Source organism: Terrapene carolina, unplaced genomic scaffold (genome assembly GCF_002925995.2).
Source record: "Terrapene carolina triunguis isolate 2854851 unplaced genomic scaffold, T_m_triunguis-2.0 Scaffold58, whole genome shotgun sequence".
Lineage (NCBI taxonomy): Eukaryota > Metazoa > Chordata > Testudines > Emydidae > Terrapene > Terrapene triunguis.
Window position 1 is genome coordinate 93,826,071 of NW_020664409.1, and position 21,793 is coordinate 93,847,863.

The following is a 21,793-nucleotide window of genomic DNA, read 5'->3' on the forward strand; positions in this document are numbered from 1 at the left end:
ACTCTGAATGGGCCCACCACCGGATGAAAATGGGCTTATTTTCACTAGGAAAAAAGCTCCTTTTTAAAGAAAAATGTGGCCAGCTTTTTTACAAAATTTTTACAAAAAGTTTGTAAGAAGGTGAAAAGAATCAGTTTTTGAATAGTTTCATCTTCTGCTGAAAAGATTTTTAACCCTCTAATAATTACATTTCTCCTGACCCCTAAAATTCCCCATGCAATTTCAGCTGAATACGGTGTAATTCATCACTTCCTATCTTAAACTGTGACACACTGGCACTGGACCAAAATCTCCTCTTAGTTACACCAGTGCAATTCCTTGGAAGTTGATGGAGTTTCATGATGGAATAGAGAAGATTCAGCCCAGTGTTTGTGATTAAACAGCTGCTGTGTTTCACCACGTTAGGGAAGGACTGGGGATAGGATCCTGCTTTTCAGTTTATAAAGTGCTTTGGGATTGCTTTGGATGAGAGGCACTTCTGTATATAAATATGAGGTACTGTTTTAGTTTATTATTATTATCACCACTGTACTGTGTAATGCTGTTTTACACCTTTCTGTTTTCTGCACCTACAAGGTAGTAAGGAAAATATCTCCTCTTCCTTATACTAAATGAACTTTCCACACAGCAGCACATATCAGGACATAGAAGACAGATGGCTCCTATTTAAAAGAGACAAAAGATGTGAACTTTACAGGTCCCCAGTAACTCTCTCATAGCCTTAACATTTAAGTGACAATAATTATAAAGCACTCTAGACACTACATCACTATTACTATTTCCCAGAATCCTTACCCTTTCAGTTGTGTGTGGTCATTATCACACCAGGGCGCATCTATCTGATCTAATTTAATTTGCCCTTAGTTAACCAGAAGACATTTCAGATCCTTCCTCTCTAATCCTGTCCCATAGCCACCTCTTTATGTATTATGTTTCATAATGAAGCCAAACACAATTTCCTGAGCAAAAGGAGGTAATCTGTGAAACAGAAATTCATAGTTTTGTCAGCGTTAGAAATTGAGTTTCTGGTAGAAGAGATCAGTGCCCCTTTGGCTCAGCCTGGAGTAGTAGAGGAAGAAAAGATATACCAAAGATAGATCTACTGTAAAGAGATTGTGGGGAAGTGCACCAACTGGCTCCTGAAAATTATGGAGGGAATAAAAGGCCAGGAAGCTTCCCCTTGGAAGGCAGCTCAAGAAAATGGGAGCGCCAGAGCATGGCTGATGCGGAAGATTACGCTGATATTCAGTTGATATTCAAAAGTCAGAATAACATGAATATTATGAGCCTCCCTTTCCCAGTCCCCAAATAAGACTATGATGCAATCAGCCTTTCCCCATTCCTAGACTGAATTCAGAGACACATACACTCATGCACACAGCGCACAATGCTAAGGGCCATTTGCATGCAGGGTTTTGCTACGGTGCTGTACAGAGAGAGGGCCCAGTCTTGAAATTTGGGACAGGAGCCGAGCAGTCCCAAACATAGATGACACATCTCTCTAGTTTGACAAGTCTTCCAAACTGTGCTGTGCCCTGTTGAAACAAAGCCAGGCAGAACTAGCAGAGCCCCGCTCACCTTCAGAGATAGGACAAATAATGTTGTCTACTAGATATTTTTCGATTGATATTTCAAAATATTGGCTGGCTCAAAAGCACTAATATTTGTACGGCTTGCTTAGTGTGTGATTCATTTCACCCATCCTTAATCATGGCATTTTTAAATGAGAATCATAGCTACAGTTTTGCTATTAAAGTCTTTTGAGAGCCTGTAAGTTAGGATTTTTATTAGGTATAATTACGTCCTTAGAGTGTGCCTGTATCTACATGTAACCCTTCTGCCCATCTGAGTTGGCAGCAACAAGGGCCGGGTTCAGTATCTAGGGGTTCCGTTTCAATAACGCAATGCAAAACCGGCTCAAGCCCCCACCCAGTGACCTGGGACAATTACATACCACCCCCCGGGTGCCTCTAAGAGGCAATACTTCCCCTCTCGCAAGCACTGAATCTGAGTGTAGCAGAAAATGTTTAATAACATGAGGTAAACGACATCAGCATTAAATTGGGAAAACACAACAAACAGGATTCATAGCACAAACCATGAGCAAAAGACCCGTCCCCAAAGTCCAACACCCCAAAAGTCTCTTGAGTCCAGCAACCGAAAAATCACCCAAAAGTCTCTGTCCCTGGTCAGTGCAACCCCAGAGTTCAAAAGTTTATCTGCAGTCTTACCCTCCCCCCCGGGTGTCAATGTGGGGAGAAAGGGACACACAGGGTATTAAGGGGCACCTTACGTGGTCCGAGGCCGACTGCCCGGCCTCTCCATGGGGTTCTGCAGCAGCCTTTACCATGAGCCGCTTCACACCACCAGCCACTCCACTCCTCCAGCCGTCCCGTGAGCCGCTCCAGCCATCCCACAAACTGCTCCGCTCGCTGTCCCATGGGCCACCCCAACTGTCCCACAAACTGCTCAGCTCCACTAACCACTTAGCAATAAATCTTCCAGCTCCCCCACTAGTTAACACAGCACTCAGTGATCTCAGCTTGTAGTAGGGGAGCCCCAGTGCTGGTCCACTATTGGCCCAAAATGAATTCAGCATAGCAGCCTGTAATTAGACTCTTAATAGAATCAAAATTAGCTCTGCTATTCAACATTGGAGAGAGGAGGTAGTGCAATTGACATTTCAGGCTCTCAAAAGGGCCCGTGCTATCAGGCACAAATACCTCTCCCCCAACTTCTCTCAATTCACTGGGTTTTGTAACCTATGCCCCTTGTCTAGCGAGTGCTACTTAGTTAATGGTGAGTCCCTCTGTCATACAACAGTTCCACTGGCCTTGATTCACAGAATCAGGGTAACAACACTTTATTCTTCCTGCCCCAATAACAGAGAAACTGGGGATCCCACACCAGCCAAAGTAACCACTTTCAGTTGCTATGGGCTCATGCTAGGCCGGTGGGTGTGCCTATGCAAACAAGATCAGCCCCTGGAGTTCTTTTCCACATTCGCCATAATTCACCACCAGATGTCAGGGTAGAGTTCATCCTGACTCTGCTTACACCCACAACAGCTTGTTGTGGTCTATCAGGTCAATAGAGCCACATTTTGGAAAGGTGCCTATGCTAGGGAAATACAACCTAGATGGAGCTACCATAAGGTGGGTGCATAACTGGTTGGAAAACCATTCCCAGAGAGTAGTTATCAGTGGTTCACAGTCATGCTGGAAGGGCATGTTGAGTGGGGTCCTGCAGGGATCAATTCTGGTTCTGGTTCTGTTCAATATCTTCATCAGTGATTTAGATAATGGCATAGAGAGTACACTTATAAAGTTTGCGGATGATACCAAGCTGTGGGGGGAGGGGTTGCAAGTGCTTTGGAGGATAGGATTAAAATTCAAAATGATCTGGACAAACTGGAGAAATGGTCTGAAGTAAATAGGATGAAATTCAATAAGGACAAATACAAAGTACTTCACTTAGGAAGGAACAATCAGTTGCACACATACAGAATGGGAAATGACTGCCCAGGAAGGAGTACTGTGGAAATGGATCTGGGGGTCATAGTGGACTACAAGCTAAATATGAGTCAACATGTTTGTAACATGTTGCAAAAAAAGCGAACATCATTCTGGGATATATTAGCAGATTGGAAAAAAGTCCAGAGAAGAGCAACAAAAATGATTAAAGGTCTAGAAAACATGACCTATGAGGGAAGATTGAAAAAATTGGTTATGTTTTCATAAACATAAAATATAGGCTGGAAAAGAGAAGACCGAGAGGGGATGTGATAACAATTTTCAAGTACGTAAAAGGTTGTTACAAGGAGGAGGGAGAAAAATTGTTCTTCTTAGTCTCTGAAGATAGGACAAGAAGCAATGGGCTTAAACTGCAGCAAAGGAGGTTTAGGCTGGACATTAGGAAAAACTTGCTAACTGTCAGGGTGGTTAAGCACTGGAATAAATTGCCTAGGGAGGTTGTAGAATCTCCATCATTGGAGATTTTTAAGAGCAGGTTGGACAAACACCTGTCAGGGATGGTCTAGATAAAACTTAGTTCTGCCATGAGTGCAAGGGACTGCATTAGATGACCTCTTGAGGTCTCTTCCAGTCCTATGATTCCATGATTCAGTCTATTGAATTTAAAATGACCTGTTCCGATGAAGAGCTTTGGCCTCATGGCAAAGCAGAGAGCATTCCAAGGCATGTCTTTTTCACAATGCTGAGCATGTATTCTGTCTGCATGACGGCCCTAGTTGCTGTAAAGTGCTGTATGCAATGGACAACTTACAGGGGGATCTGAGACTATATTTCACAGAGCAGTGACAAAGAGTTATGACTATTTCATTTTGCAGATTCCAGATTCTGGTCCAGAGAGCCTTCCACCAATGGATCCACCTGACGTAAGCCAGATCTACCCAGTTCCAGCCAACATCCGGCCTGTTTTAAGCAAATACAGAGTGGAGGTAAGCTACAAAGAATAATATTTTTGACTTTTTCAGGCTCCCAGACATTCTACATTTTCGCAGTGGAGCACAGGGTTTAGCAATGCGATTTTTTACATTCAAATCAGTGGGAATCACACAAAACTCCATGTGACTGTTCAAATGTAACTAAAGGGGCCAGATCAGGTGTAATTCCTGAAAGCAACTCATATACGGCAGTAACTCCAACCATTGAATTAGATCTTGAAAACAACTAGGGCCAGACTTTTCTTTAAGGGATGGTCCCTATGCATATTTGCTCAAGTGCACTTGCACTCCATGCACCTGAGATTGGACGACTTTTCACTAGCAGTGTCCATTAGTCTATGCCTTTGCCCTTCTGCTCATGCTCTGAACCGAGGACATAAGGGATGGTGCGGACCGACATCCTCTCTAGTTCCTTTCTACCTCCTGTGACCTGAGACCAAACTTCTCCAGTGTCCGCAGCATTAGCTTGCATTCTTTGTTTTCTAGTGTAAATATTGTAAATAGTTCTACCTGTTCCGATTTCTTTTGTTCTAGTGTTAGTGTGAGTCTCAGTGAGCTGTAGGGGGCTGTGAGTGTAGGCTGTCAATGAAAGAAACAAGCAAGACTGACCCAGATCTGCATCCATAGACAAGGAGGCCAAACATTTAGATCCCTTTGGGGGAAGAATTTCACTTTCACTGTTTTCAGTTCTACACAGCAAACTACTAGGCTTTAATGGAAAAGTATGATTGTATGAATTATAATAACTTTTCTGAATTTGTCAACAAGCTGCCTCTGGGGCGCAGACTTCGGTTCTGAGCAACCATTGAGGAAGGTAAATTGCTAGCCAGTTCTGCCTTCCAGACTTTGGTACACGCACCAGATACAGCCTCCCACTCCCTGGCAACATCTATAGTCGTGAAACAGACTTCATGGCTCCAGGCCTCCGGATTCTCCAAGGAAATCCGATTCACCATGGACGATCTGCCCTTCGAAGGGAATAACTCATTCAGTGAGAAAACAGATGTTTGTTACATAACCTCAAGGACTTGAGCTCAACACTCTTGAGTTCTGGGAACCACAAAGAAAATATCCTAAGCCTCAGTTTTCCCATCAACAACAGCCCACTCCTCAACTCTTCACCCTCAGAGGGCTTCTGAGCTCCCAAGAAATCATCAAAGTGTGCAGCACTGAAAGCAGAACCTTCCTCCTTCTTTGTCCTCCCAGCCCCAGCCTCCCACTAAGCAGTCCTTTCAGAGTTGCAAACCAGTCCTCCCACCAAGTTTACTGGGCTCAGATTTCCCCACCCCTTTTGGGAGCCATTTACTTTGCTTTTCCTCGGCATGGCACCATATAGCACAATGGGTTATGGAAATCACCACCACCAAATATACAAGAGTGCGAATCCATCCCCCCTCTCAAAGCCCCCTCCCTACTGCTGACAGGAAGTACACTCCTTGCTACAAATGGGAGCTATAGAGCCAGTACACCCCAGCATGGGGGGGAAATGATTTTACTTAAGATATTTCTTCATCCCCAAGAAGAAAGGAAGCTGGAGGCCCAGACTAGATCTCAGACTGCTGATCCAGGACAAAGGCAAGATCTTCCATCCCAACGCAGCATCATCTTCATCTGGCAACTTGGTATTTGAATGGACGACAAACTTAGAGGGATCATGCTCAGTAGCTGCACAATCCATTCTTGGCAATAGCAGAAAAGACTCTGTGAAAAAGTGCTATATAGCAAAATGGAGGAGATTCTCTTTATGGCATCAGAATCGTTGGCTGCCCCCAAAGAGTTCTGAGATTCTACTATTCTGGACTACCTCCTCTCGCTCTGAAAAGGTCGGGGTTGTCTCTCAGTTCCTTATGAGTGCACTTGACAGCGATTAGCACTTTCCATCCTCCAGTGGACAACCATTCAGTCTTTGCCCATCTGACCACAGTAAGGTTTCTGAAGGGTCTTGTCAGAATCTTTCCTCCAGTGCTAAAACTTACTCCAATCTGGTGCCTCAGTCCAGTCCTACTTCCATTAACAAATTCACCATTCAAGCTTTTAGCCTCATGTTTATTCACCCCTCTATCTATGAAAGTTGACTTCCTGGTTGCAATCACTTCGGCCAGAAGAGTAGGAGAACTGGGGGTCCTTATTGCAGACCCTTCCTATATGGTATTCCATAAGGATAAAGTTTCCCTGAGGTTACATCCTAAATTCATTCTGAAAGTAATCTTGGAATTCCATCTGAACCAGGTCATCCACTTATCTGTCTTCTACCCGAAGCCCCATGCCACCAAAGAGGACTGGAAATTCCGCTGTTTGTATATCCAACCAGCCTTGGCATCAGAAACTTCCCTTTGAGATGTCCCTCTTTTGGAGATCTGTAGAGATGCAACATGGGTCTCTGTGCGTACATTTGTAAGATATTATGCCTTGGTACAGGTGTCTACAGCAGATGCATCCTTCAGCACAGCAGTCTTACAATCTGTGGTACAGCAGGGTTCCTCACCCCTCCTCCCCAATGAATACTGCCTGAGAGTCGTGTCAAATGGAATAAACCTAGGGACCATCACTCGAAGACGAATGACTTACATTGTACAGTAATTGGAGTTCTTTGAGACGTGTGGTTCTGCCACCTGCCCTCCTCCTCTTCTGCTTTGGATCCTTGTTCTAAGGTTATTCATGCTAAAGAAGGAGCTGGAGATGAGGTCAATGTGCACCGTCCCTTCTACCCTTGGTTCAGAGCACGAGGAGGAGGGGGCACAGGCGAGGACCAACAGACACTGCTAATGGAAAATCTTCTGGTCCCAGGTGTATGCAGCACATGCGCAGCTTGAGTGGAATATACATAGAACTGCAGTTACTGTACAACGTAAGTAACCAGTCTTTCTAGTCACAGCACATGAGTATGGAAGATGCTTGTATAAAATGGCTGGATAATTGGGAAGTATCACCTGCTCTCAATCCCACCTTCAGCACTGGATGAGGCAGGCAGATATGGTCCTGCCCCGCTGCACCAAGACACCCTCTTTGGGTTACTTAGTGTTGCTAGTGGCTAAGTGTTAGCCACTCCTCCTCTGCTCCCAAAACTTGCAGCCAAATGATGGCTGCCTCCTGCATGCATGTGTTTGTGCTTTCTCCCCAACCTCTCTAGTGCCCCTGTGAACAGTCACCTACAATTTGGGCCTGAAGTCACTTTATTATATAGAATGTAAGGGAAATTTGGCAACTCCTCATTTCTCAGAATAATTACTAAATTCTAACCAGTCAAGTTGTGTCACTTCCTGTCGCTGGTCCTATAACTACACATAATGTGTTTAATTGCCTGTCTTTGAAAATTTCTAAATCAAGTTAGATTTTAATTATACGAACTGTGCTGAGACTGATGAGCCAGTCACTAGAAAGGCTTGTGTGTGAATTCAACCACAGGAGCAGTTCTTGCTTTGACTTTTTCTGGGGGGATCAAACAGTCAAATTGTTGCAAAGGGAAATAGGAAGAGAAATGACAACCGTTCACTGGAGAAAGGGAAAAAAATCTCCTTTTCAGATGTATTTTCTGTTTTAGGCCTGAGTCCATGAGTTAATTAAGCACATACTTAACTTTAAGCACATGAATTCCATTTATGTCAATGGGACAAATCATGTGCTTATAGTTAGCCATGTGCTTAAATAGTGTTCAGTCAAGGCATTACCCATGGTCTACTCCTGAATGATATGGCTGTGGTTTGGCATTTGAAGAATTTTATTTTGGATTTTGTAATTCCTAATTTATATTGTTGTAATTATTGTCATTTTAATGCTATTTTCTATAGTTAGAGCTTAAATAATTGTATTGCTAATAAGTACCGGTGTGCAAGAAAACTTGGAATTCCATGAGAGTTCTAGAGGGTATGCAATGAATCAATGCATAAAACATATAAATGTAATAAAACTACTCCTGACAAAATACCATGGGCTATATCCTCAACTGGCATAAACTGATATAGCTCTGTTGTAGGCAATAGGCAATAGCTGAGGATCTGGCCTGTCAGATTAATAGGGACTGAGTATGTTTGTCCTGCAGAGGAGGGGACTGTTAGAAATAAAATTATTGACTGATTATGTTTTGTTAACAGTTTAACATTGTTAATTAGCTTAACTTTCAGTTCAAAGACATGAGGTCTTTTTTTTTTTAATTTCAGACACTGACAGGTGTTTAGAACAACTTCTTGCAGATAACTGGGACCAGATTCAGCAGTGCTTTCTGGCAGCTATGCATTGTCTGAATGGCACAAAGTGGCAGGAGTATACTGGTGAATCTGGTCCATGATTCCCAGTGTTACCTGTGTACTCCTGTCAGGAGCATCCCAGTGAGTCTGGCCCACTGTTGCCTATGTATGGCTGACCACTTTTTTTCCACTTGCCATAGGTTCTGTTCTGGGGTGTTCGTGAGCTGAAGAAAGTCCAGCTCCTCTCTGTGGACCGCCCACAGGTTCTCATAGAATGCGCAGGGAAAGGAGTTAAATCTTCTGTCATCCAGAGCGTCAAGAACAATCCCAACTTCAGTGTCCAAGCAGACAGGTTTGAAGTGGTGTGTACAGTGCACTGCCGCTCTTTCTCTGATCATCTTCTCTTTACTCAGTGGAAGACACAAGCTATAGCACTGTTTGATTTTCTTTACTTCTTAAGCCCTTTTGTGCTATTGCCAGACTGGACAGTTAAGTCATTGATTGGTTATGACTAAAGCTACGAGTCTGTCACGGAGGTCACGGATTCTGTGATCTTTCATGACCTCTGCGACTTCAGGGCTTCAGCTGTCAGCCTCAGGCAGCGGGTGGTGTGGTGAGCCCCATATGGCAGGACTTTGGCAGTGAGCCTGTGCTGTTAGCACCCCCACAGCTGGCAGGCGGCAGGACTCAGGCTGTCAGCCCCCCCGCGGTGGGGATCGGCCTTCTGTGAATTCTTGTTTATTGCCTGTGACCTGTCTGTGACTTTTACTAAAAATAACCCTGATAAAATCTTAACCTTAGTTATGACCCATGAGCTTTGAACCTTTTACCTCTAGGTTGTTGACTTGAATTTGGCCCTGGTCAGTAATGCCTTGAAGCTTCCTGGCTGTCCATTGGCATGTGCAAAATGAACTGGTGGTTTCAGTTCAGGTCTTAGTGGACGAGGATTTGCGCTAGCTGGCGACATCAACAGAGATGAAAGTCTATCTAAGTTTTTATAAGGCACAATGGTATCTAAGCACCAATAATAATATCTAAGTACCTGTGGTACCTTTAATTTTTATTGCACTTTACACATTCAAACTGATATTCAGACAATACCTAGTTAATCTGCACAATATCCCTGTAAGCTAGGGAAATATATGTTATCCCCTTTTACAGCTGGGAAACTGAAGCAGTGAAGTGAAATTACTTTAGCCAAGTCAGTGGCAGAGGTGGGATTAGAACTCATAAATTCCTGACTCCCGACACTGTGTTGATTTCTCTAGACTTTACTGTTTTCCCTGACAAATTTTTAGCAGCTTGCCCACAGCCAGGGTGCTTTTCTAGGTAGGATTGGCAGGGTAGCGTGAACAGACCTACACTGCCCATGCTATACCTGTTTGATGGATCAAGAACATCAGTAGTCAGGGTTCTCAATCCAGCACTTTTCTTGACACTAGTAAGGAAAACAAATCTCTCATGCTGTTGTCTGTTCTTTTCTGCCAGGAATTGCCTGATAATGAGCTTTTGCACCCACCACTCAGTATCTGTGTGGTTGACTGGAGAGCGTTTGGTCGTAGTACTCTTGTTGGAACACACACCATCAATTGCCTTAAGCAATATTTATATAAACCCAAGGAGCTTCCTGCACTTACAGCAAAAGTGGACGTTATAGAAACCGACAAAGGTAAATGCACAATATAGCTCTTGTCCCCAAATAAAAAGACAAGGTGATATTTGTTAAAACAGTAGAGTAAGCACATGCTTAAGGGATCTGCTGGCCTGGGGCTGGAGCGCTCAGCACCTTCCAGGATCAAGCCCTGTGCAACTTTTAAGAGATATCATTATTCATATTTTCTTGAGAACCAATACGATGACTGTCTTTTCTGGCATAATCTTACCAACTTGCTGTGTTTCTAATTTCAGCTGCTCCGGAGTCACCTCAGCTGCCTGCATCACCACAACCACAACCACATCCAGCAGATCACATTTATGTTGATGTGGAGCACGGTTCAGCTGCATTAGTAATACAAGAACCAGTTCCAGCAAAATCTTCTGCTGCAGCAGCTGTACCTGCTTCTTCACTGCCATCTGCACTTAAATCTACATCCTCATCCTCTGAACCAGCAAAAGATAGAAAGCAGAAGGTGGATTTAGCTGAACCATCAGCTCGCTAGCTATTTTAAAATAATAATAATAATGTAATTAATAATACATTTATTATGATGATAGTGTGTAGGAGCCCAGTTATAGGCCAGGACCCATTGTGCTAGGTGCTGTACAAACACAGAACAAAAAGAGAGTCCCTGTGCTAAAGAGGTTACAATTGAAGTATAAGACAATAGACAACAGGTGCATTAGCCAGATGGGGGAGAACAACGAAACAATGAGACAATATTGGTCAGCATGACAGGCATAATATATTCTAGTTCATACAGCTGATCAGAAGAACGTTTCCAGACTGCAGAAACCTTTTTCTGATCAGCTCTATAAACTATCACTTTTTGGATGAGGAAATAACCAATCTTTCTTTCTTTCTTTCTTTTGCAAAAATTAAATGGAAGGACTGACAAATCTGTTTGACATTGTGCTCCATTTCAGCTACACTTTTTGGAGTGGGATAAAGTAGCCACTTCTTACTTGTAGCACCTAGATGCACTGATAGTTAGTTACACATTGCCAATGTTCTGCATAGTTTGAAGGACAAGGAGAGGCAGTGATGTCTCAACTCCACCTGTACGCACCCTTGTGTGTCTGTCATCTGTAACAACACAATTTATAGATACAAGAGTAAGTGAAATATCGTAAAGTACTCATCCAAATATAGAGCCCAGTATTGTAACTCTCCAAAAACAACAAGGAGTCTGGTGGCACCTTAAAGACTAACAGGTTTATTTGGGCATAAGCTTTTGTGGGTAAAAACTCCACTTCAGATGCATGGAGTGAAAATTACAGATGCAGGCATTGTTATACTGACACATGAACTGCCCTTCTGTTTGTAGCTGCATTGCTAAATACATGACAGCTGCAAGTGGCAACTCTTTGTTAGAGTGAAAGGCCGAATGCACAATTTAACAGGGTCCAGTCATTATTCACATGTGCAATCCCACTGATGTCAATGGGCCTACTTGCAGAAGCAGTTGGTTTGTGGGATCAGGCTCTTTATCTTTTCTAAGAGCAAGATGACTGAATTCTCAATGGCTATTCAGAATCCTAGTTGTCTTCAAAACTCGTGTTGATAATATTGAAAGTTCTGAATGTAGCTGCAAATGCAGTAATATTGGAGGGAACCAAGAGATATCAGGAGGTCTGTATTCTTTCAAATATAATAATTCTTCTTTCTAAGGTAGATCTTCCCTTTAAATAGCTTGCTTTTGTTGCAATGCCCCAAATTTTAAAAGTATAATATTTGATAGCAGCAGAAAGTAATATAGAAACTGTACTAATAACATGATGATCACAATGGATTCTCTAGTGGGATACAAAGTCAGAGACACACAGTAATGTAGTTCTTGCAGACTGAAATCCACTCCACCTACATCTGTTCCGCTTGATAGTCCAGCTGGTTTTTAATAGCTGATATAATCCTAGAGTTCAACAACATTTCCTTATACCTTGCTAGGAAACAAGAAAATCCTTCCGACGATCCACAAAAAGAAAAAAGAGAACAATAGCAGATGAATCTGCTGAAAATGTTATTGATTGGTGGTCAAAGTACGATGCTTCTGTGGAAAAAATGAAAAAGGTAAGGGCCCCAGTAGCCCCACACTTGAATGGATGTGTGGTATTTTAAAGCTAGATTTATGCAAAATGGCTTCCTCTTTAATGTTCCATTTGTATTTAGGAGTCTGACCATTCTGTTTTTATTTTGAAAGGTAAAATCAATCTATCCCAATGAGGGGAAACCAGGCAACAGTGAGTAAAATATTTGTATATGTACTTTTTTACTTACTATAATCATTTATTTCTGTGCTAATTCAAGAACATTTTTACCCTGTTCATATTGAATGTCTGTTCTTCCTAGAGTTGTGAGAGGGGCAGTGTTCAGGTCCTAATCCATATCTGGATTAGACTATGGGTAGTTTAGATGCTGAGTTAAAAAACTGGGTTGAGGATTGGGTTTAACGATGTTCAAATCACATGAGCAATTCTTTGCAGAATTCAGCCTCAAAATGATGGAAATCTTACAATGTTAGATGTTCTAGAAAGTTTACCACGGTATTGGTATGTATCTGTATCAGATCCAAAAAATGAGCCTCTTTTAATTTTGGATCCAACCGAGAACCCAAACCGTAGGAATGGGCTCAGTTCCAGGAATTCGAATTTGAAAATGGAATCCAGAATGATAGGCATCATAATAGCAGCTAATTCTTGTGTCAAACTCAGTCAACTCAAGAATTTTCAGCAGAAGAGATTGGACAAGAATAGATTATTAAATACACTAATGGAAGAGAATCTTCTACTGCTGTACAAATCCCTGTGATAGTAAACCATGCCTTCAGCAAATTATTTTCCTAACCCGACTATTTAAGTAGGCAGAGAAAGAAAACTAATATTTGTACTGTCTGTGTAGATTTGCTCTTCAGAATAAAAAGGCTGGCTCTTCCCATCCTAGAGGTGGATATTATATTTTATTAGTGGTGGAAATGATTTCTAGTTTGCAAAGCATTTTGCAATCGTTCTGGATGAAAGGTACTACATAAATGTCAGTCATTATCATTTTGAACATGGCAGCTGACCAAAATTTCAATTATCAGATCATCAGTGCTGAAAAGCTATCAGTCAAAATTCTAATTATGCATGCACCGTACCTAGCCACCTGAAAGAAATGTTATACAAAGTTCTGATGCCACATCCATGTACAGCGATATTGTTAACTGACACCTTAACATAGATAGAATTCTACAATCCACAAACTTTAGTGGTGACAGTTATGCCAGGGTTTTCCATTGTTTTTGACCAGGCTGGTGACTTGAGAACTGAAAAAGACTCTCTTAATTATTTGTACAAGATATGTTTTATATCATTGCCTAGATACTATGGTGACTGGCACCATACAAATGCCAGAGAGAGAGAGAGAGAGAGAGAATGAGAGACAGAGTATTAACAGATATTTATATCACAGATAGATTAATTAATTTAACAAAATTAAAAGGACTGATCCAAACCTCAACCCAAACACTAAATCTGAATAAGGTTTGGATAGTTAGATCCAACAAGCTCCTCCTGCCTTTGTTGATAGCTGTCAAAATCAGTGGTGGGGTGTCAACCAGGTAGGCAGCTTCAATTATAGAATCATAGAATCATAGAACATCAGGGTTGGAAGGGACCTCAGGAGGTCACATCTCCACATTCTCCATGGCTTTCCTAAGGTCAGAGGCACATTGGCATGCGTTTTTGGTGCCTTTGACCTGAGGAAGGCCTGGAGCATATGAGATCTGAAGGCAGTCAGCATCTTGGCAATGGCATTCCATCTTGGTAAGACCTCACCTTAAATTTTTCTCAACATTTGGAAAGGTAGTAGGGTCTGTTGGGGTAGATTTGACCTTGGGATGATTGAGGAAGAAGGAGAAAGAAAAGGGGTGGGTCGGTAGGGGAGTGAGAATAGAAGTCACAGGGAAGGGGATAAGCCAGACAGATTATTGTATTCAGTGGTAGAGAGGAGTAAAAAATGGTGTATCAGGTAGGGAGGAGTTGTAGGAAAAGAATCTCTGACTGGTTTGACAGGAGAAAGTGCAAGAGAAGTATAGAGAAGGAGAGGGAATGGAGTAAGACCCCCCCCAAGATTTTTGTTAAGGACTTATCTCAGCCATTAGAGGTTTATCCATTACTGCAGCTGCTATAAACCTAAATTATGTCCATCAAATCTCTGTAGCTAAGTCGACATCTGGCCATGTAGCATTAAGCATTGAAGATGAGCCAGACAAAAAGAAGCGAAAAAAGTTGTTCAAAGAGGAAAAAAAGGAAGAAGACCCAAATCTAGCAACTTTGAAGGTAAACAATGCTTTGTTGTTGTAATTCAGGTTATTTGGGATGGGCAAAATTCACTGCTGGGTAGACGGCTGGTCCTAAGTGAGATTGGAGGGGAGCTTAGCTCTTGTGCTGCCCCTCTGCAGAGGATTGAATTTCACCCTTACGGAATATACTGTAAATACTAGAGTTACATTCCCCTTTGTTCTCGTTGCACCTTGGATAAAGTTAATCACATAAATGTGTACACTTTATCATGCCAAAGTGCACTTAACTTATGCACTTAATCATAGAATCATAGCACTGGAAGGGACCTCAAGAGGTCATGTAGTCCGGTCCCCTGCACTCATGGCAGGACTAAGTATAATCTAGACCATTCCTGACAGGTGTTTGTCTAACCTGCTCTTCAAAATCTCCAATGATGGAGATTCTACAACCTCCCTAGGCAGTTTATTCCAGTGCTTAACCACCCTGACAGTTAGGAAGTTTCTCCTAATGTCCAACCTAAACTTCCCTTGCTGCAATTTAAGCCAATTACTTCTTGTCCTAGCCTCAGAGTTTAAGAAGCACTATTCTTCTCCTTCCTCCTTGTAACAACCTTTTATGTACTTGAAAACTTATCATGTCCGTCCGTCCCCGCCCCAGTCTTCTCTTCTCCAACTAGACAAACCCAGTTTTTGTCAATCTTTCCCCATAGGTCATGTTTTCTAGACTTTTAATCACTTTTGTTGCTCTTCTCTGGACTCTCTCCAGTTTGTCCACATCTTTCCTGAAATGTGGTGCCCAGAACTGGATACAATACTCCAGTTGAGGCCTAATCAGTGCGGAGTAGAGCGGAAGAATTGCTTCTTGTGTCTTGCTTACAACACTCCTGCTAATACATCCCAGAATGATGTTTGCTTTTTTTGCAATAGTGTTACACTGTTGACTCATATTTAGCTTGTGGTCCACTATGACCCCCAGATCCCTTTCCGCAGTACTCCTGTAGGGATATTAAAGAAGGTACTAACAGTGATTCCCCCAAGTGACAGTGACCCCCCCCCATAATTTGTCCCCCACACTTTAAAATCCAACAGTTTTACCAAGTACAAAAATCTTATCATTATATTTACAATAAATGTGGCACCTTTGCCTTATCCCTCTTAATAAGATCCTGCTGGTTTTTATTCTATTGGTATAACACTCCTTCCTAGGCATCTGAATTAATCTGAATGTTTGAGCCTAAAATATCTTTTTATATTGATAAAAGCACAGAAATGTAGATATTAGGGGAACAATACCAAACTGGGAGGGATTGCAACTGCTTTGGAGGACAGGGTTATAATTCAAAATGATCTGGACAAATTGGAGAAATGGTCTGAGTTAAACAGGATGAAGTTTAACAAAGACAAATGCAAAGTGCTCCACTTAGGAAGAAAAAATCAGTTTCACACATACAGAATGGGAAGAGACTGTCTAGAAAGGAGTACGGCAGAAAGGGATCTAGGGGTTATAGTGGACCACAAGCTAAATATGAGTCAACAGTGTGATGCTGTTGCAAAAAAAGCAAACACGATTCTGGGATGTATTAACAGGTGTGTTGTTAGCAAGACACGTGAAGTCATTCTTCCGCTCTACTCTGTTCTGGTTAGGCCTCAGCTGGAGTATTGTGTCCAGTTCTGGGCACCGCATTTCAAGAAAGATGTGGAGAAATTGGAAAGGGTCCAGAGAAGAGCAACAAGAATGATTAAAGGTCTGGAGAACATGACCTATGAAGGAAGGCTGAAAGAATTGGGTTTGTTTAGTTTGGAAAAGAGAAGACTGAGAGGGGACATGATAGCAGTTTTCAGGTATCTAAAAGGGTGTCATAAGGAGGAGGGAGAAAACTTGTTCACCTTAGCCTCTGAGGATAGAACAAGAAGCAATGGGCTTAAACTGCAGCAAGGGAGGTCTAGGTTGGACATTAGGAAAAAGTTCCTAACTGTCAGGGTGGTTAAACACTGGAATAAATTGCCTAGGGAGGTTGTGGAATCTCCATCTCTGGAGATATTTAAGAGTAGGTTAGATAAATGTCTATCAGGGATGGTCTAGACAGTATTTGGTCCTGCCATGCGGGCAGGGGACTGGACTCGATGACCTCTCGAGGTCCCTTCCAGTCCTAGAATCTATGAATCTATGAATCTATGAAATGACAAGGCATTTCAGAAATGTTAGGGTGTATAAAGAATGAGATAGAAACTAATGATGAAAGGATTAGATACAGTGATAGTAGACTCTCACTGGGACTATAAATTAGATGCTGGTCACTGTATCTTATCAAAGGTAGAACAACAATAAAAGGCCTTTCCTGGTGATTGCACCTTGACTTGGTGGGAAGGCTTGTGTGCTCCAGTGACCCTGAGAGCTATGCCGGTGGAAGTTTTTCCTCCTGATACCCAAGCTGGACAGGTTAAAGGGCAGGGATCAGATGCAAAGCAGTCCACTGGTCCTCAAGGTTGGGAGTTGAGTGGTAGACCAACAACCTAGCCTCATAAAAAAGTTAAGACAGAGAAACAAAGCCAGGTAGCCATACCAGCAATCAACATTATAGACAGGGATGGTGGGGCCTTGTTCATGCCCCAAACACGAGTGGCATGGGAAGGATTCAGATCCAGAAAGTCGAAGTTAGAGACATGTGGAGGGATTGAAAAGATTAGGGCTGTTTAGAGAGGGGTTGAATAAAAAGGGACATGAAACCAGTATACAGATCAATGAAACTGTTTGTTTCCATTTTTGAATGGAAAGGTCTCCGCTTGGAGAACAAATTTAGATAGCCATTTTCACTTTTGTTTATTTTTGATTTCACATAGAACCATGCTGTAGGAGTTAGAGATGGGAAAGACGTTTTTTAGGCAATCCAATCTCTACCTATCTAGGCAAGATTGTTCTCCACAGTACCTTTTCATTTCCATCTTGCTTTCAGGTTCTTATGCATTAATACAGTGCTAGAGTATTTGGATTGTTACTCCAGAGGTGGATTTGTTAAAAGTTTCCATCACTGGTGAGGAACAGGATATTTTTCTGTTGGTCACCAAAAGGTTTTACAAGCGCTTGATTTTATAAAACCTAAACACTGAGCCAGAGCTGAATGTTAAGTCACCAGTTAATGCAACAGTTGCTATGTTTTTACTTGCTGTGCCTTGTGAAATGAGCACTATCCCATTTTTTCAAAGATCTATGATGGAAACCTGGAGAGTGAATTTAATAACTTTGAAGACTGGGTGAAAACCTTTGAACTCTTCAGAGGCAAAGCCACCGATGAAGATCACAGTGACTATGAGGACAGAATAATAGGAAAATTTAAGGTGAGTTTAAATGTTGATTGGATACATGGTAATTTAGAGAAATGCACATTTTCAGTGACATTCCAGTTGTGCAGAAAATGAGTTTCAATTACACCGGCCATCTACTATTAACATTGTTAATTCTCCTACTAGATCCAAAGCCGCAATGTGTTACATATGAGGATTGCTGTTTATTCTCTCCTATTATCTGACTGACGGAGGCAGTTTCCAACCCACGATGTTTACTATTGTTTTGAGTCAGGACATTTATTTAAAACTACAAAGCTGAGTGAAATCACAGATTCGTAGTAATTAGAGCCAGGACTGACCTATTACATTATGCAGTCCAGCCTCTGCTCATGCATGTTTATTTCTTCAGTATCATTTCTGTTACTTTATCCTATCTAGCTTAAATGATGGGCCTTCTACTCACTTCACTTACACAACCTAATACAACTTACCATATGGAAATCTGCAAGTATACGTCAAAGCACAATTAATATAATAGTTGTGTGCTCTAAAACTGAGGTATTTTATACTTCAGAGGAATCCGTGCCTTAAAGGAGCCTGTTGATTCTTCTGTCTCTATGGGGCACAGCTCTTTTAAAAATGACTTGCTAATTGCTTTTAGGTAATAATGGTTATTTAAGTAAGATGAGTTAATACTGTGATGGGAGCTGAAGTTTTTACTGCATAGCTAGGAGCAAGTTGTGTTCTCTGTCACAGTGTTGTAAATACAGTTCCATTTAAGTCAATGAAATTACTCCTAATTTACACAGGAGTGATTCAGAGCAAAATGGTGGCCCTCAGAATATTGGTGTCTGGAAGATGGGAATAGCCACAACTGTTGCATTCATTTATTCAATACTGCTGTGACTAGGAGCTTGCAGATATTTCTGGGAATGTCTTGACAAGGTTAAATACAGTTATTGAAAGGAAGTGCTTTGGAAGGTTAACAAAACAGAACAGAAATATTTTCAGAAACATGTTTTAGTGCATTTATTCTGTGTTTGGCACAAAGGATGTGCACACATGCATATGTGCCTATGCAGACTGTATTCTTGAAGTTTTGTCTACACACCAGGACTTTTTTTTTTATTGGGTTTGTTGTCTTTTCCAGAGAAATAAAACATTGTATATCCACAGGGCTCTTTCTGCATATACAAAAGTCCTGAAGATTCCAGCTCAATGGATGGAGGACAGCCTAAAATTCTGCAAGGGATACCACCGAATAACTCAGTCGAAGTCCTGGTTAGGGTGTATATTGTGAGAGTAAGTGTACAGCTTCTGTTTCAGCCTTGAAATAATGGGGAATTGTTTTTCAAATTAGTTTTTCTTTAGTTTCTACATAGTGTCGCATTTGAAAAGCCTCATCTGTATGTTAGAATTCCATAATACTTAGTGTACTACAGAGTAGAATCTGCAGCTCATAAGGACTTCTCATTGTAAATCATAAAGATGCCAGTTGACTGGAGAAGAGGAACTCTAGGGGCTGTTTTGGAAGCATCATAGAGACAAAGGGACAAACAAAACAGGAAGCATTCAGGAGAAGGAGAGAATGGGAGAATATACCTTTAAGAGAAAGCAGAGGGGTAGAAGTGTGAATGATGAACTTGAAGTGGTAGAAATTAGGAAGGTCAAATATTGAGGGAACATGGTGGGAAATGGAGAAGTCAGAGGAGAGAGGCAGCCATTAATGATCTGTGTATTAGTGAGAAAACAAGAGAGAAGCAGAAAAGAAAATTAGTTTATATAAGGTAGGAAAAACCTGGAGTTAGGGAGGGGAAATTAAATTAAAAGCCAAAAGAGAAGAAGAGAAAGAAGACACTTTTTCCCTGTATTTAAATGCTTTCAGATCACATCCATCACAGACAATGGGCCAGTCAATGGAGCTATGACTTACACCAGCTGAGGATCTGGCCCATTGTTTATGGGAAAATCCCCTTGAATCCCACATAGATTTGGACTTGAAAACCTCCAGGAAAGTCAGCTTCTTCCTTTGGCACTTTCTCTTCCTCTCACCTCACCCATTCCATTCTGATCAGCAACAGTGCCCGAGACCGTTCTAGCTGCTCACTTCAGCTCTGCACTTGGGCCCTAGGCAATCGCCAAACATTCTTTCCCCAGTGGCTCTCTCTATATTTTAGTAGGCAGGACTAGCTTAGCATCTGTGTTTCCAGAATGTCCTGTGCACCAGTGGATAAACAGCTCCATTAGAAAACAACCACATTTAATTATTACCTTTAATGAAGCATTTGGGTTTTGATGAAAGAGTCTTTTCTTTTTATCAGGCATATAATCTTAGCCCAGCTGATCCAGATGGCATGTCAGATCCCTATATCGTGCTCAGACTAGGCAAAACTGAAATTAAAGACCAGGACAATTACATCCCCAAACAACTAAACCCAGTTTTTGGAAGGTAAGTGATAGTTTTATTTAAATGTTTGTGGTGATTTCTGCCTTAGGATTTTGCTACAGCTATTTCTGCTTGTTTTGAAGAGCAGAGTGAATTTATTATACAATGATATGTGTGTGTTTGGATGTTTCATCATTAAAATCGCAAGAATTTGTGTCACATTGTATGATTACAAATTATTCAATTTTATGCTAGTCAAACACCTCCTGAAATTCAATCTGCAGAAGGCTTTTTATTTCACAACAAGAAATGAAGCAGCAAATGATCTTGTCAGCTCAGATTAATGAGGCGATTAGTTAGCTTAAAGTGAAATAGATACAGTGACAGTTAAACTTAATTTCCAAAATTTGTGGTGGTGTTATTAAATTTGAGTATTACTATAAAACAATCTCAGACTTTTAAGACCAAACCAGAGCCCAGTTTTCAAAAGTAGCCTTTGATTTTGGGCCAGTCAATTTTTGAGTGCCTTACTTTAGACACAGGGAGCCAGATTTTCAAAAGAGCTCAGGGCTACATTTTCAAGTGCGTCGCACCCTCAGTTGGGGCCAGATTTGATAATCTAGCCACTTTGGTCTACTTTGCAGAGGTGCTTAGCACCACCAGCTCCTATTGACTTCATCTGGTATCTGACAGTGTCTTGATTTCAGAGGTATCTAAAATTGGGCACCCAAAAATCTAAGCAGGCAAAAGTAGAGATCACTTTTGAAAATGTAGATCAGAATTTGTAGTCAGCTATAAAACGTTACATTTTTTCACTTGCTACATGTGTTTACTATGCTGAACGTGATAAAGTATTCCTAAATTATTGACTCATCAGAGATATTTACATGAGAAATCACATATATCCAGATAGATAGGCGAATAATAATTATTTATATTCACAACTAAAGTAAAACAAGTGATAACAATAAGTATATGGGGTTTTTTTTTACAACATATGGGCAGATACTTAGCTAGAGGTCAATGGAGTTGTGACTATTTATACAGCTGAGGATCTGCTCCTGTGTGTGTCAATGTGGGTAAATTTTACAACCCACGATTTCCCCCCGGGAAGCCCTTTACCCCAAAAGAGACCTTTTCTTACATGGAAACAGGAGGGATCTAGTATTAATCAGGATGGAATTATTATTTGGGGGGAGGGATAGCTCAGTGGTTTGAGCATTGGCCTGCTAAACCTAGGGTTGTGAGTTCAATTCTTGAGGGGGCCATTTAGAGATCTGGGACAAAAATCTGTCTGGGGATTGGTCCTGCTTTGAGCAGGGGGTTGGACTAGATGACCTCCTGAAGTCCCTTCCAACCCTGGTATTCTATTCAAAATGTAGTTTTGAGATCAGGATTTGGAGCGAACCACAAATGTTCAAATGGTCAGTTCAGTTTGTAACCAGAGTTTATCTGAGCTTAGGCACTTTTCTTTGGTCTGGGAATTGGGCAAGAAATCTCATGGAAACGGGCTCTCTCTTCAGAGTTTGAGTAC

General features: G+C 41.5%; 1 protein-coding gene across 1 annotated transcript in view; it reads left to right on the forward strand.

The window, feature by feature from the left end:
• Positions 1 to 21,793, forward strand: part of FER1L6 (fer-1 like family member 6) — a 115,577-nt gene that overhangs the window by 61,436 nt on the left and 32,348 nt on the right. The window contains exons 23-32 of the mRNA XM_029913388.1: positions 4,349 to 4,459; positions 8,850 to 9,011; positions 10,138 to 10,318; positions 10,558 to 10,778; positions 12,254 to 12,376; positions 12,507 to 12,546; positions 14,507 to 14,625; positions 17,793 to 17,924; positions 19,050 to 19,175; positions 20,195 to 20,322. Of these exons, the coding sequence (XP_029769248.1) occupies positions 4,349 to 4,459; positions 8,850 to 9,011; positions 10,138 to 10,318; positions 10,558 to 10,778; positions 12,254 to 12,376; positions 12,507 to 12,546; positions 14,507 to 14,625; positions 17,793 to 17,924; positions 19,050 to 19,175; positions 20,195 to 20,322 (1,343 nt within the window). The remainder of the gene's footprint in view (positions 1 to 4,348; positions 4,460 to 8,849; positions 9,012 to 10,137; positions 10,319 to 10,557; positions 10,779 to 12,253; positions 12,377 to 12,506; positions 12,547 to 14,506; positions 14,626 to 17,792; positions 17,925 to 19,049; positions 19,176 to 20,194; positions 20,323 to 21,793) is intronic.